This window comes from Argopecten irradians, chromosome 7, assembly GCF_041381155.1.
Source record: "Argopecten irradians isolate NY chromosome 7, Ai_NY, whole genome shotgun sequence".
NCBI lineage: Eukaryota > Metazoa > Mollusca > Bivalvia > Pectinida > Pectinidae > Argopecten > Argopecten irradians.
In genome coordinates, this window is record NC_091140.1 from 30,427,395 (window position 1) to 30,444,813 (window position 17,419).

General features: G+C 33.6%; 1 protein-coding gene across 2 annotated transcripts; it reads right to left on the bottom strand.

Moving 5' to 3' along the window:
- Nucleotides 1–158: 158 nt before the first annotated feature.
- LOC138328115 (cytoskeleton-associated protein 2-like) lies at nucleotides 159–16,226 on the bottom strand. 2 transcript variants are annotated; one of them, XM_069274748.1, is made up of 11 exons: nucleotides 16,114–16,226; nucleotides 14,407–14,494; nucleotides 12,099–12,323; nucleotides 10,167–10,232; nucleotides 9,018–9,396; nucleotides 8,088–8,377; nucleotides 6,865–7,012; nucleotides 6,370–6,537; nucleotides 5,431–5,601; nucleotides 4,797–4,966; nucleotides 159–3,456 (listed from the first exon to the last, which is right to left on the bottom strand). In XM_069274748.1, exons 1-11 carry the CDS (start codon nucleotides 16,196–16,198, stop codon nucleotides 3,189–3,191), a joined length of 2,058 nt encoding a protein of 685 aa, XP_069130849.1. In that variant the 5' UTR covers nucleotides 16,199–16,226; the 3' UTR covers nucleotides 159–3,188. The 2 variants fall into 2 exon arrangements, with proteins under 2 accessions (XP_069130849.1, XP_069130850.1); XM_069274749.1 differs by having other exon boundaries at nucleotides 16,080–16,221.
- Nucleotides 16,227–17,419: the final 1,193 nt, after the last annotated feature.

Here is a 17,419-nt window from a genome sequence, read left to right on the forward strand (position 1 = left end):
ATTTATTTTGTCCAGTATTACAAATGTTTCACGTTAACATGAAGTGAGTACACCACGGTAGGGCAACATTCATTGTTCCAATGGTAATAGTTATGACGTCTCATTGGAAATCCATGGTTACCAATATCGTCGTGTCAGAAAATGAAAAAGAAAACGTTCAGTAAATCAGATTTATAAACATTTGGCATCATTTCTGGTTACATGATATAAGTGTATCCATTTCATTAACATAGTTATTACAGCATGAGGATAAGTACATGTATACATACATTTATATATTTCATAGTTTTACTAATATAAAAAATAATGCAATTCCTCAGCATCTTTTACATAAAAAGCCCTATATATCTACAAGAATTGCATTAGAAAAAGAAAAGTAATGTTATAAAACAATTTCTATCATCTGATTTGATTTGAAGTGCTTTAGGAGCATTGTAGATATGATTTGTTTTTTCTGAATATCTTTTCTACGCAATTTTTCTTTAAATTAGATGATAGAAATTATTTTATAACATTCCCTTTATAGTTAGTACTTGGAAACTACAATATGAGTTACATGAAGACACGTGTACTGTCCATCATTGTCATATACAGAAACGTTATAAAGATTGAAAACTCCTTCCTTGTTCATAGATGTGCCACCACTGATGAATGATATGTTTTCACTATCAAAAATAGGAGCAGATGCATTAGTTTTTTTCTTCAGTTACAAAAATTACTTACTTTATACCATTATCATCATTGAAATGTTAGACCTCCTCATTTTACTTCACGATAGAAATATTAAAAATAATTAATTGCGTCCCGAAAACAATCCAGGGCACTATTCCCTATATGGAATGAAGTAGCGATTGCGCATGCACCAAAACCAAATAAATTATTTGTTATGTAGTTTTGTGTTTAATCAATTAGACACATATTTACATGTTTAATTAAACATCAGTTTTTGTTCAAATGATGGGTATCGTTTTTGCTCTGTCGGCAAGTTTTTTCCCCATTTGTTTACCTCATAAGTACAAAATGTCAAACATGTTATTTTCCATGAATATAAAGTAAGTTTAAATATTACATAAAGATCTGATATGACCAGTTTTCTGAATATGTTAAAATATTATTGTTGCAAGCTTGAAAATAAGCAATTTAACTTAGTTATTTCCCTTTAAAAATTATCATTCCAAAACTAGAAGTGCATTTTCACAATGATTAGTGTACATGAATCAGTCAAATATTTTTTTTCTTTCAAAAATTGTGCCCACACCATCCGAAAATTAGTAAATTTTTTAAATATCAAAACTATAGTCCGGTAAAAGTAAGTCTTGGCCAAAAAATAATTGCAAACGTTATTCTTCTATGAATGAAAAAAAAAATATTGAAAAACCTCCAAGCACATACACAGGAGTATAGCTGCCGACATAATTGTATCAATTCAAAATATGGATACTCAACTCAAATTTATCTTTCGATAGAACCACCAGAAACAAAACTTCAAAGGACTTGCGACACGCCAACTTTTTTTGTTTTAATTATATGTATATTTCGATTAAAGCTGACAGTAAATATTGGTTACAACACTAACTCGCTTGGCTGCCAAAATTTGCCATCTGACAGCTCAGTTAATACGCGATTCCCAGGCTCCAGGACTGCGAGACAATCCTAACTTTTTTCAAACACTTAAAAACATAGAAGCTTATGCAAGAAGCTATAAAATATTAAAATCAATAAACACGCACATATCAAAATATTTAATAAGTTTAATATCAACAAACAATGAAAATATAAACAGAAACTTTCAAATAATGTTTTGAACAGAAATTTGATACAAAATCCGGCTTGTATGTAACATTTTCGTCTACCAAGACAAAAATTTGATGACACAATTTTCGTAAATAAAAAATTGAAGGCACATACTGTTTGACATTTGTGTTATTCAGATTTAGTTCAATAACATCTGTTAAAATTGTCTAAAATCAAAATATTGGAAAAAAACTGAAAATATAGTATCGAAAGATAGAAGTTTAGAGATAGATAAAAAGATTTGAAAAACAGAATGCAAAAGTGATAGATAGAAAATGAAAGATGAACATAAAAAAGTGACTAATGAATAGAGCATTATTTATAGCTCTTTCCAAGCTAACACTTTAAACATAGATGGCATGCGATTCAAATAGCCCACTATCTATGTCTAAATAAAAGAGTTAGGCATGAAATAAATGCATAAAGATGAATAAGGGCGCCTGAAAAAAGAAGCAGGTCTGAGAACAGGGTCATACAATTCAAAGGCAAAAAGATAATCTCTTTTCTTCCCACAAAAAGAATTTTCACTAAAGGGCCACCGTACAGTAGCCACATCCCCATTTAGGCACTGGTAATTAAAATACATAAAAAGTATAATCGATGTCATGATTCAATAATTTTTTTTAAAATGCAGCAATTCAAAACCTGAAATTGGAAAGATGGTCATCTTTCATTGAAAATTTAAAAAGTAAAAAATGTTGTAGAATAGATATAACTCACTAATACCGTATTCGACCCAATAAGCGCCCATGTACTTAAAAGGAAAAAAATAAATGGGCGCTTAGTAGAACCAAAATTAATTTATTCCACGAAGAAAGTCATATTAAAATCCATTTGCAAAAGAAATCAAAGAAAGAAACCTTCAGTTTTCATATTTTCAGTCTACATTTATAACTTATAGGGATTGAGGCACTGATTGGGTCGAATATGGTATGTGAATAAAGTGAGATAGCGGGGTTAGTAGCGGTGATTATCTCCATTTTTATGTTATTATCTTTACAAAATACAATGTTAGTCTCTCTGAGAATGTAATGGTATCTATGAAACGAGATCCCTGAGAGATGCCTACCATAGAGTGATTTATGTCTGTCAGGGATTGGAAAGATCAATGCTTTTACCATCTTTCCCACACTAGGATCCAAAGGGAAACTTACATTTGAAATTTGTGAAGGATCCTTAAGTGTTGTCTGAGAAATAGCGATAAAGGTGGGAGAGATGGATGACAGACCAGACAATTTGAATAGCAAAAAAGCCCCAAACACCAGCCTAGCAAACCCTTCCAAATAAATGATTATGGAATAATATCTTAGCCAAGATTTTTTGGAATAAAAATTAGTACTATTATTTCCAACATTAAAATATGAGAGTACAAGTGAGGAATAGTTGTTACAAGCTCAGACCAAAACATCACTAGAATCATTGAAATCTAGTGTAAACTTTTCCAGCACACCTTCCTCTGAATACAGTGGCGTTAGAGCTGTGTTTTCTTTGAACAATGTCTTTTTCTGGTCATCCTTGGAGAGTTCCTCCAGAGTGTTAAACACGGGTGTTTTCTCTTGAAGGTTGTCCGGTAGACTAGCCAGACTCCGGCGTGTAGACCGCCTCACGGGTGTCAGCACATTGCACTGGGGAGTTGATATATCGCCTGTTGATTTTCTACTCCTGTATATGAAAATTTGAAGAAAATTGTTAAACAAACAGACTTTACTTTAAGGTCAGTTAGTTAGTTAGTTACAGGTATAGCCTAGTCCCTACATGACTTTGACTGCTACTTAGCTTTGTCACAGTTTTGAACGGTTAAACCTGCTCTCACAGAAGCCTGCATATAGTGACCACCTGCCTATTACATCTGGCTTTTAGACTTTCTGTATGAAACTAGAACACTGACACGTCAGAAAGGGCCCCGCTATGTGTCTGACGTGCTTAAGTGGAAAAGTAGTATTTTGACAACGAATTCTTCCGTGTTAGCTATATGTTGCTAATAAATAATTAATGTCAACATTAATTGGGAAACCGATGATGGTACATTATTATAATTCTTTGGAAAAAGTCTTCCAAGTATTTAACTTGAATCCTGATTCCAAGCTAACATTACATTAAGAGCATACAATTAACTCAAATACCCCTTTTAAACAAGGTAAACCTCATAGTTTGCTGAAGAAACACATAACAAATGTGAAAGGAAGGGAATAAAGGTCTTGCTCAAATATTTTAATCATCTAAAAGTTTTTTTTCCATAAGAGTTGTATCTGCAAATAAACTCTGTGGAATGGTATATCTAATCATATCATGTAGCCATTTTGATTCAAATCATATTGACTTTAATTAATATATTAAGCAATGAATAATTTTATTTATTTTGTCATAACAAATTGTTAATAAGTCCAAAAATGGAAAATGTGTCCACAACCTTTGATGCAGTGACCCCATGATCTTACCTTTGGTCAGTCAAAACTTTGGTGAGTTGACTTCTTGTTTAATTCTGAACAAGTTTAATTCTGAACAACTCTGCTTCATTATAAATGTTGTAGCAAAATGTTCATGAGAAAATAATTTTTTTAAATTTGACCTTGACCTTTGACTTAGTAACCTTGGCCCATGACCTTACCTTTGGACAGTCAACTCCTTGTTTAATTCTGAACAACTTTGCATCATAATGTTATAACAAAATGTTTATCAGTTAAGAGCAACAACATTGTGATTTTTTTTAATGTTAAAATCCAAGATGGCCGATTTTTTAATTTAATTTCAGCCTGAAAAATTACCAAGCAGATCTAGGATGGATGGGGAATCATCATGTAAAATATGGGGAAAATACTCCACTCCCTTCCATCATTAATGTGCAAAAGAAAAAAAACGGACAGACGGACGGACGGACGACGGACGGACAACCCGATTACTATAGGGCACCCGCATCTCGATGCGGGGCCCTAATTACTAAACTTATACTTAATACTTTCATATCTATGCACATAATATAAAGTTGTATTAAAATTAAATACCTCTTTTTGAACGGGGTAACTTGACGAACACAGTATTTGATGGTTGAGGACTCAAATATATTTTCCTCTTGAAGACGTTTCTCAACTCCTTTCTGGCGTGCTTTCCGTTCCCTCTCCTTTGTGATGTCCTTGACAATGGTTGTCAGAGCTGAGGCCAGTTCCTGTGCAGGCTGTGGGAAAAGTGGAAAATAAATATATCTATCAAATATTTTAATATTTGACTAGAATAAAACATGCACTTACCAGGCAATATTAAATATGTCACTATCCAACATTTCCTTTATCGGTTTTATGTTTTATCTTTGTATGTCGTACCATCATTTTCTGCGTATTACCCGTACAAGTACAAGATTCTATTCATCACATAACTAAAAGCTTTAATAGTGAAAATGATCATGTAGATGCGAATTGTACCTTTAGTTGTTAGCTATAGTTTTTCTTTATTTGATTTCTTTTACAAATTGACTTATAGCTCACTTTGTGCGGTAAGTTTGGAAAGGTTCCTTGAAATTTGGTCCTATTAAGCACACCCCACCCCCCCCCTTTTTTTTTTTTTTTTTTTTTTTAATTTTTGAGCGCACTGATCATGAGAGATTATTAAGTCGAATATGGTATATTAAGTCTTAAACTATACCTGGGCTGCATTGATAACAGCTTGTTCAAACACCTTGAGGACACTATCCAGATCGGCAGTACACTGTAACACCTGAGCCTTACAGATATAGAAGATGGCCGACTTCTTAGCCAGGGGTATGTTCTGTTCAATGGAATCCAGCCATTTCAGGATGTCAGTCTGTGGACAGCCCTATAAATTTAATGAAGGATATAAGAATTAATCAGATTCAATTTTTATTTTCAGCAGATTTTATTTATAATAAAATTGGAGTTGCCTGAAAACAAACATTCATCTCTATTGGTCATTGATGGATCACCAGCTGTCAAACAAACCATCTGAGTACCACAAACGACTTCACATTTCGTATTTTGTATGCTAAGACATCAAATATGTACACATGCATTTGCAAACACAAGGTGGGGCTACATACTGGCTGCCGATCCCTCAATTTCAACACAAGTAATGGTTGGATCATGATGACAAATAGCTCACCCATTGCAGTATGCACAATATGTAATGGTGTGATCATAATTCATCAAAAACTAGAAGTTCTGGAAAGATTTACAATAAAATTGAATGCCATTTCAATCTTTCCAAATCACCCATCTGTTATTCACATAGCCTGGTCGCCAATTTTGACACCGCTTGGGCAGAGCAACTAATACTTTGGCTTGTTAGTATAAACAAAAGAGGTGTGAAACAATAAGCCTGTAATTGAAACCCTGTATTGGTAGTCAGTCTGTACTGGTTCCATTGAATACGGGAGTTTCAATATACCAAAATGACGAGGTAAAGTACAAATTACCGTTGATTAGTCCCACCTTCCTGTGATTGTGACATTATATCTTTGAATGATTTTTGTAAGATCATAATCACTGAAAGGATGGATGAATTTATGGTTAATCGTACCTTACCCACGAAATTTTGGTATTTTGAAACCCCCAGTATTATACTCACTGCCTCAAAAAGAATGGTACATTCATCCAGAATGGTACGCAGCTGAGAGAGATCAGAGTCCTCTTGTGTCTGACCGTCACCTGCTCCAATCTCCTCTTCTTCGGCAACTTTATCAAATGCTCCTTTTAGATTCACAGCCACTGGGGTCTCTCTGTCCATTGTCTCTTGCTGTGAAAGTTACATATGTAAAAGATATTTGTGACTGACCGTTTGTAATTTATTTGCAGTGGTTTTATTTTTCGCAAATCACCATAATAGCCCTTGAAAGCGCCATTCACATGATATGAAGTGATCTATAAAACCAGGATTTTTCAATAATTTTGAAAGTTTTTTTTAATTTTGTGAGTTAGGGTTAATCCACAAATTTAGCAAAATCAAAACTCACGCCAATATTAGTAACTGCATTTTTTTCACAAATTTTTCCAACAAGAATAGAATGTGTCATGTGATCAAATATGGAACGTTTTATTAAAACAGAAAACAAATGTTACATACCTGTACCGTGAGTTCCTCAACTGTTAAGCTTCTTAACATCTTTGGGTCCCTTTTCTTTCTCTCAGACATTTTGGCATCAAAGCAGACAAGATGTCGGAATTTTGATGGTGTTTTTCCTTTGGCAACAAGCCAATCATTTAGTTTGTGTCTGTATTTCAATAGAAAATAGCAAATTGAAACATAAATGAATTTTATGTATCAAATGATTGATGGCATAAAAGGAAACCGAGGCCAATTTAGTGAATGCCTAATCAAAACCTGAGTCTGTTGATAATGGCAAGAGATCCAGGAGGGATCTTGATCATAATATTCAGTGCTCCAGTTAAAGTTGCTCCACCGCTGACAAATGGTATTTTTTCACTATCAAAAACAGGAGCAGACGATTTAGTAATTTTCTTCAGTTACTAAAGATACTTATTTTACACCATTACCACCATTGAAAAGTTTGAGTTTCTGATTTTACTTAAAGTTGAAAATATAAAAAATTATTAATTGCATCTCGAAAAAAATCCGTGGCACTATATCCTATATGGAATGATGTACTGATTGCACATGCACCAAAGGCAAAATAAATCATTTTATATTATTTTTGTGTTAATTAGACATACATATACAAGATTATACACCAATTATTGTTCTAATGATTAATGCTAATTATGCTCTGTTGGCGGTGGAGCATCGTTAAGAAACGTACATGGCTAAAATACTCATTAAAATCTGTCAATTACCTCTGAAAATTGTATGAGCATTTTCTTATTAAACCTAAGATATTTATAATTAAGCAGTCAAATTATTATGAGCGCTTACACCCAGAAAGAAAATCAGAATAAATTTAGTAAAATAGAAGAATTTCAGTCATGCTCAATAGTTTGCATCAACTGTGCTCTTGTTTCAGATATAAATTTGCACAATTGCTAGTTTATCATCAATTACTAAAATTATATAATCACATAACTTTTTCCGGCATATCTCAAACTTGTGGGTTCAGAGTTATACCTGTGTTTTTAATTCCCCCCAAAATTCATCATTTCTTTAGATTTTTGGCTATTTTACGTAAAAGTTTATGATTCCACAGAATAAATGTTCTTCATTTTTTTTTGTTTAAATAAATTTGCAATAAAGCTTTTTGAAACTTATGAAACTGCGCATGCCAGGATCATTTGCCAAAGATTTTTCTTACTGTAGTAATAGGTCCTTATAAAATACAGTTTAACAAGACTAACCTCATGGATTCCTCCTTGGGCCCATGTTTACTAGGAGTCTTCCTGAACATGGTATCGTTGGTCTGGTGCTGCGGGGAAGAGAATCGCACAGTCCTAGCTGTATCTGGAGTTTTACACACTCGAATGGTTGTCTGCCCAGTTTTGTTGTCAGTAGGCGACGGGGCCGATGTTTTATCCTTGGTGGGAACTCTGTCACAGGATTCTGTCTCTTGATTACCTCCAAAATCGGCGATACAAGACTTCCTCTTCAGAATCCCACGTCTTCTTAAAGGACTGAGTCGAGCTTGGACCTTAAGATTATTACAGCTAGTAAGTATTCTATTGTACAGTGTTTTCTTCACTGAAACATGTACCTAAAATGGCAGCTACCGAACGAATCACTTTTGCCCATTGTTCCTATTGTATCTTGTTTTAGGGTACCCATGCATTCAAAACAAAAATTAAATGTAACAAAACAAATGAATAACTAGTTTATTTCTTTTATTAAAGCACAATAAATAAGCGCGGCATTATCCCCCGCTCCCTGCAGAGTTGGTATGAAAATCCAAATACATCAAGGTCAAAGTAACAACTTTTCAAGTATAACTTCAAATGTATGCGAGTAATGTAAAACTGAAAAATAACCCAGCAGGTATCAAAAAGAAACAGTAATTTGGTATTTTTGGTAAGTTTCCATGGTAACAGAAGAAATATATAACATGGAAGGTCCATAATAGCAAAAGGCACAAATCATGGCATTTTGTCTAAAATATACAGAAAGTTTCAAGGAGCTGCGTCGAATGGTTTTTGAGTTATAGCCCGGAAAAGCATCTCTGATGGAGGGACCCCATTTTGAATATCCCCCCGTAAACGCGTTTCGCGGGGATAATAATAATTTTCTACCAACTGAACAGTCATTGAATCTTTGGGGTTATTTTCGGATATTTATACCTCTGAGTGGCGTCGCTTTGGCTTTACTTTCTGAGTTGTTGTTTGACTCCTGCTGTTGGTTTGAGACTTAGTCACGGTGTCGTGTGATCCCGATGGCCTGGCTGTTGACCCTGGTCCAAGCATTCCTGTAACACTGCCCTTACGTGCCATGTTGTTCCTGGAGTTGGACATGGCCTGGGACAGCACACCATCTTTTGGTTTGATGATTGAGCCTTTGCCTCTGGACAGTCTTTCCCATTTACTCATAGATCCTTCAGTACTTGTAGGAGTCTTATCAGAGGTCCGACTTGCTTGTCGGTTTTGTGACTGTTGGGAAGGTCGTGGCCCAACTGGCTTGATCTGTTTCTTATATGAAGCTGTTAAACCTGTACAACTCTTTCTGAAAAGGACAATAATAGGTAATGCTATATTATTCTTACAAAAACAAGATATCTCAAAGGAATCTTGACACTCAATGAGATGGACGACGTATCAATAGATGAAATAGCAAGATCCCTTTGGTACTTTTTAAGACAATCTGATTAAAATCAGCTGTTTGATACTCCGCTAACTTCGTGCTCCACTCACAAAATTAGCCGAGTATCAAACAGCTGATTTTCATCAGATTGTTTTTAAGAAACAACGACATCAAACTTACAAATCAATTGTTAAAATGTAAGGTGGCTGCACCACAAGGATGTTGACTATATATGTTATTCTCTTTAGCACTTTCTGAGAATTAGCAGAAACAAACATTTATAAAAATCCATGATGGCTGCCTGTGAGCCATCTTGTTGACAGATTGAGCCCAAAATGTAATATACATAACTTGGACCCAATGCTGTTAATGGGAGTCTACATTAATATTTGAGACAGATCTCTTTAGTCAGAGATGTAGCGAAAACAAATAAAACTTCTTAAAAAGACTTACTTAGATGGCTGTCTGTCTTACCAAACAGTCCCAAAATGCAATATGCACAAATCTAAATGTAAAATTTGAGAAAGATCCATTTTGTACTTTTTGAGAAAATAAAGACCAGTAGTGATAAAATTTGGGTTGTTAAAGGGCTAAGATGATTGACAGACCAACACACTACGGTACAGACAAAAGGTGACTTGAACTGCCCACCATCATTAAAAGGTAGGCTAAAAATATAAGGGCATCACTACCTGTTTTCCTTCTTACTCTCTTGAATCCTTTTCTGTTTTTCTTCCTTCCATCGCTGTAGTCTCACTCTACAAAACCAGGATTTGATTTTAATTATTTCCAAGATGTTCAATGGTTTGCTTTAAAAACAAACTTTCAGAATATTACTGAAGCAAAACAAAAAGCTGTTACACTAAAACTAATTGATTTTTATTGACAGTGACATTTGTTATTGACCTCATGGCCCCAAATTTGAGTCTGGACTGTGTTTATTCCTCATATGGATAATTAGTGATGGGAATTGGTTTCATTTTCATAACTGATAATCGGAATGTCAAAATTGATGATATGGTACCATTATTTGAAGTTTCAACAAAAGCTATCAATCCATTCTGAAGTTATTGTATATAACTACACTGTCAGAATTTTTATATCCAGGGCTCTACAATATCATTTTTTCACGCTAGTCCATTCGCAGGGATCAATCTAGCTCTGATTTATTACCGTTTATGGGTAAATTTCCCCTCAAGGAATGAATTCCCCTCTGGCTTAAAATTCCCTGATGATTTAAAAATTTCCCATTTGAAGCTAAAAAATGACCGTTTTTGTAACAAAATTTCCCCTGTGACTTATTTTTCATTACTTTTTAAGAATTAACTCAAAGTTTTCATTATTGAGCTTAAAATCTTGCTTTACTAAATCTAAAAATAAAATTAGTTGTTTTACTGTACTTTTTTTCATAGAAATGCATATAATTTTGGACAAAAATAAGAAGATTCAAATATCCTATAATCGCCAAACTTTTCCCCTATTTTGAAAAAGGGTAGTTTCCCCCAAAACCTAGATTGATCCCTGATTCGGGCAAGTAATTTTAAAATCCACTTGTCCGACAGCCAAATCCACTTGTCCACACTTTAACCACGAACTTGTTGTATAGAAAAAAATGTTGGCATAATGTCATATTACTATTGAAATAAAATGTGTCAGTTACCTTTATTTTTATGTTTTGTTCATTGATAATTGAGCTTCATTTGTGACTTATAACTCATGTTACAAAAGTAAATGATCCGTTATCATCAGATACATCAGGTATTTTTCTTTTCCCTTCGACGCTGAAGCCATATGTTGTTAAATCCATTCTCCTATATATATTTATAAACAGTATATGTCATTTTAGCGCTTACAATAGAGCGACCCTTACATACAAACGCAACAGCGATCCAGATTTTCTTGATCGGAACACATCTGGCTTTTATCTAAAATATAAAGTACCAGTAACCTCCGGGTACCATTTTAGTTCAATCAATATTTTTGAAGTCATATTTTATTGAAAAAACGGCATGAACAACTATTGATTTCTGCAAGACAAGCGTTTTAAATCTTTTTGGCATTTCTGAGAATTTAGTTTCAGTTAAAAATCACTTGTCCATGCAAGCAAGTGTGTATCATAAGCATGATGAACTTGACCAACAGAGATTTGTACGGGTAAGGACAAGTCGGACTAACGTAATTGTCGAGTCCTGATATCTCTGACTTTGAAAAAGACAATCTTTTATATGCATTGTATATATATGGACACTCAACCTCTATGCAAAGCTGGATTTGCAAGATTTTACATTTTTGGAATTTTTATAACATTCTGGGGGCAAAAATGGTCCTTATTGCACCAACTCCTTTGTATAATGTTATCTATAAATGTAGATTTATTGTCAATGTCATTGATTGCATTGACTGATGAAGCGAGGTTAATTATTGTGCAAACAGTATATCACAGTTCTCTCTTCATTTGCACAAGAATTACTTCCCTTCATTAGTCAATGCTAGCAATAAAATTTGATATAAAATCCTTATTAAAGACCGCCTGTCTATATGATGGTTTTGGGTGTCTCCCTTGAGTGGTCTTTATAGACAGGGTTGATTGTATGTAATAGACAAAGCAAGAAAAAAACACATACAACATTGGTGTTTCTGGGTGTTCTGTTTCTGTGTCCACTATGGTGCTAACTCTTGGCTCCTGCTTCTGTGTCGATTGCTGAGAATTAGCAGGTTTCTTAGCTGTATTAGTTTTGCAAGGATTGGGTTTTGACCTGGATAGTGAGCCCAAAACGCCTGTGTTTTCTTTGGACTTCTTAAAAGGCACTTTACTAGTTGCATCTGGGCATGATTTTCTCTTCTGTACACTGGAAAGATTATAGCAATGTGTAAAATGGGTGATATTGCAATAATTCTGTGAATCTTGTAAATATATCAAATAAATATATGAGGTCTAAAGGATAACTTTGCCAGAACCAAACAAAGATTAAATATAACTTTAATTTCAGCTCAGACTGAGATTAAATATAATTTGTAGGTAATCAATTTAAAAGTTATATGTGCCATAATTTTCATAATCTTGAATCAAAATCAGCTTTTAATATGTTATTTATCACCAAAAATTACCAATATGCTGAGAATTTCAAAACTTACCATGCATAGGTTTCAATTTTACAAGAATAAATAAGAGCTGAAAATAATTTTTGGCAATACTGTCAAAAATTATTTTATTTACCCGGGTACATCTACAATGTAGTGAAAAGGGTACATATAGGGTCAGATGTATAGTTATAAAACTAAGTTGTGGTCTACAATTTCATTTCACATTTTTGTTATAATGTTAGTAGTAATTTTAATGTGATTTCTGTATGTATGTTTCTATCTGAACATGCATAAGGCATAAAAAAATAAGAATTTCACAGTGCATACATGTGTTGTTATATAACTATATTCTAACAAATGTTTATAAGGCACAATACGTGTCTGTTGGTCCATTTGAATGCTTTTGAATTCACATCTTATTTCATCAAATCTGATGGTTTTCAATTTCAAAAGATTACCGAAGAAAAAATAATGTGTAAAATTTTCGACCAGTTATGGTAGATATACACTTAAGGATGTATTTTTCTGAGGTTTCAGTCTCATTGAAGTCTTGTTTCAACAAAGGTCAAAGAAGTCGTGAGATTTTCAAATACAATGTATCAATATCTGTAGTAAGTTGTCAGTTGCAAATTTTGTCAAAAAATTACATTTCTATTTTTAGTAGATTTTTTTTATACAGGGATTTTAAAAAAATGACCTATTTGGCAGCCGTTTTGAAATTGTGTCTTTTTTCCCTTTGAGTAGACCCACAGTTTTTCCATTTTTTACTGAAATTGTTTTCACTTAAATCATCACTGCACCATCATTTTTAGCTGCATCAAGCTAATTTGTTGCTGTGAATCTTTACTAAGTTCTTGGTAATTAAAATATTGAGGATAAATGTGTGAAACGATACACTTTAATTTTGTCACTTTATTTTTACATTAAATGATAATTTGAGCACTTTTATTTTTTACGGGAAAATATTGAAAAATAACAAATATTCAAATGAGGCAAAAAAGTGTACATGTGCACACGGACCACATTTTTCTGCCTGATTTATAAAGAACAACCCTTTCCCTATTGATATGTAAAATGTTAACAAAAGTTTAATACCAGAAATTTTTCTATAAAGGGTAAAAAATGGCTGAAAATTGTGTATTTTGTAGCTAAAAATTAAGGGGTAGGGGTGCATATGTTGTTTCAAAGAGGACCACTGCAAAGTAAATTATACAAACATCCATACATATCAAAAACCTAATTAAGAAATTATGGCACCAGTTTAATATCTTGTATATATATGGTCAAAATGGCAAAATTCCCATAAAATCAAATATTTTGTCAACTAGGCATCTTTGAGTGACAATAGCTCAAAAACGAGCACACAGACATCTGTTTTTTCTTCCATTTCCTTGTATGGTATATGAATTCCTGTTTCCAAAAGTCTATATATATATTATAAGAAAAAAAGATTAGGCCAAACAAAAAAATATTTGTGTTTCAGGTAACACGACCGACCCTATAAAATTTTGTTTGGTTTTTCACAAAATCCATAATTTTGGTACAAATTCTATAAACTTAGACACCAATAGTCTTCCCAGAATCAAATCCATGGTTTATATATTAAGGTTGAATAAAGTCTAGTACAGTTTTTCACTGCAAGACTGGGGAAGAAGAGAAAAAAAAATATTTTAAAAAATCCCTATCTACATACCGACCCTTCATTTTTTAAAGGGTTTTATCAGAAACAAGAATATTTTTTCATTTAGCCTTAATACAAGAAAATTTCGACTTCACAGAGGAGTACATCCTTATTTGTTTTGTGTATTGCTAGCTGTTATATGTATTAAATAAATACCATCAACCTACTTGTTGTTTGTGGATTTTCTTCTTTCCTGAAGTGGCTGCTGCATTTGTTTGGCTTTTTTGAATTGGTGAAATCTTTCCATGTACTCATCTGGAAGGTATAATACAGCACACATTAGAGACACATAGATAATTTGTGTAATCATAGATAAAGGTATAATAGTTTTAATTAATTTTGAATTGCTTATTCTACTTTCTTTTACTTTTAATTTGGCAATTCATTGCAGCAATATGTAAGTAAAGATTAAATAACTAACCCCTGAGTTAAGTTTTGCCCGACTTAAACTCGACTTAAACTCTCATCCTCTCTCATACTAAATTCCTTACTGCAGAACTGACTCTTGTAAACACTTGTTATTTCCTCGTACTATCCAAGACTGGAAAGCACTTCCTCCAGATCTTGCATCATCAAATTCTCTTGTCTGTTTTAATTAAATCACATCTTCCCTCTCTCCATTTATTTTTTTTCCTTTCTCTGACCATAAGCACACATATATATATCCATATGATCTTCAATACGATAAAGTAGGTCAATAACTATAATAGATATATCATATATCTATTATAGTAGTTGACCTACTTTAATATGTTCATATAGATGTATGTATTATTGTATAACAGGAGAGGAGAAAATGTAGCAGTCAGGCTGGAATTCGAATCTGTGACCTTCAAGGCTTCAAACGCTAGTTGAATGTCTCTACCACCTGCACTGAGCAACCTGCATGGTCACCGATGATCTTATCAGCTATATATGTAGTACAATTCTGCTACACTCCTCCTTCCTTTTTCAAAGTCTTTGCCCTCAAAGACATACAAGACCATTATACAGTACAACCACTGTGGGTAATTAAATTGGGCGCCAATCTGAACATGTACAGGAGAGGAGAAAATATAGCAGCCAGACCGAACCCCTGGAGTATCACGGATGGACCAGGATTTGAACCTGAGACATCCAAACTCTAGTCAAATGCTTTACCGCTAATCGATGAACTACCTACCTGCCTACAGGTCAAATTCATTGATGATCGACCCATGGTCCAATCCTGCTACATGTAGTATAGACAGATGTCATGGAACTGTAAATGCTAATGTACCCAATCGAGATAAAAATGTATGAACTTCTCAACAAACATCAATCTATGTTTTCAAAAATAAAAGAAAAAATTACCATGCGAAATTCGGAATGAAAGTCTATCATTCATTTGATAATTCAAAATTGCCCCCCCATCCCCCATGTAAACATGTAAACAAGCTCTACCCCTACTCCAACAATGTTAGAGATAGCTAGCTCTATAGCACGACGAGACACCATTGAAACATGACTTGTCTTCAATATAGGCCTACCCATGTCCGATAAGAAAACGGCTGTCCAGTCGACTCTCTACTAGACTCTTCCAAATGTTTTAATTATTTCAAATCATTTCCCTGTCATTTTTAATATATTTGTACGTTTCTATTAATCATTATGCGCTGACTTATTACAATGTGTTTGAATTAGCGTACTCTTTAAGTCGCTTTTAGGCCTAGCTGTGTAGACTAACAGGCAGCAAAAATACCCCCGTCTCCCGATTTTCAAATGTAAACAAACCGAATAATCATCGGTTATTTTGGGGTTTTTTTATCCATGGCACAATTTCAACAATGCCTAAACTTTAGAATTATCTGTAAAATCTTACAAATGTCATATAAAATATACTTCTGCAATCTAACCGTGTTTGCTCTTGGATCCTATGCCAAGTTTTTCTTGGCGACTTTCTGCAGGAACGTCAGCCATTTTGCCCTCCTTCCGTTGCATTCCGAATTTGGCGCTGTTTGTAAAATTCTGTACGTTGATTGGTTGAATTTTATCAACTAGGGGAGCTAACTGACTTATTACTCAAGGCACACAACAGCGAACAGCATATATAATTTCAAAACAAATTCAATCTAGTAGCCATTAAATAATCTATAATATACATTATAAAAAAAAATGTTAATTTCTATGATATTCTATGATATCATTGTTGCTTTATAATCAAAAAAATAAAAACACACTATTCACAAATTAAAAGTTTGAAAGGTTATAAAAAGAAAGTTCTTGTAAGCAGCGGTACAGTTTCACTGGCCCTTCGCTGTACATTTCTAATAAAATGATGTCTTTTCTGTAAATAGAATAGGGTTTCAGATTGTGCTTGCATATTCTAGATGCGGTCTAATTAGGGATTTATATAAGTTTAAAAAGGTGTCCTTATCCAGATGTTCAAATGTTCTTTTGACTATTCCGTTCTTTTGTTTTCATTTTTAAACTTTTTCGGAGATATGTAGGCTAGACTGCTCATTTTTTTTTTATTTCTTGATTACTTTGGTCAGAAACATACATACATAACGAGACTAGCAACTCCTCCAATTTTACGATCGACAGATGTACCTCTGTATGTGCTTAGTTTTTTTTAGATAAACTCTTAAATAGTCGAATATAAAAGAATAACTTTGATATGTTGTTAAAGTTCAGTAATTTTCAGATGGTTTGAGTACGATTTTGGATAGGAAAAAAATATGTATGTTAACTTATTTATTAATAAAACAAGACACACTTCCGGTTTTGAACGCCTGATTTTCAAAAAACCAGGTAAAATCGCTTGTTTTCGTGCTTTCAAAAATCATATTAAATAACATCAATCGAGAAAACTGATTACATCAAACCATGATATAATGTTTAAACTTTGTGTTGATGTAAAAATATTATGTTTAAAAGAATACACTTCAAAGGATGTTAGCCAAGGGGAAATGCCTATAAACCGGAGGTCCCTCTGTCTGTCAGTTTTCAATCTCTAACACATGTATATATATATATGTTTCTGCTTTGGGATGTTATCCGTGTGCTCAACTGCTCATGGCGATTTTGTGGTTTTATAACTTATCGTCTTATTTCTTCATTATTGTGCGGTTGTTTAAATTGACATCTTGATGTAGGCTAGTGGTAAATTGTCAACTTTCTCTTCAGTAAACACGCATTCTATATGCGCGGCGCATTTCC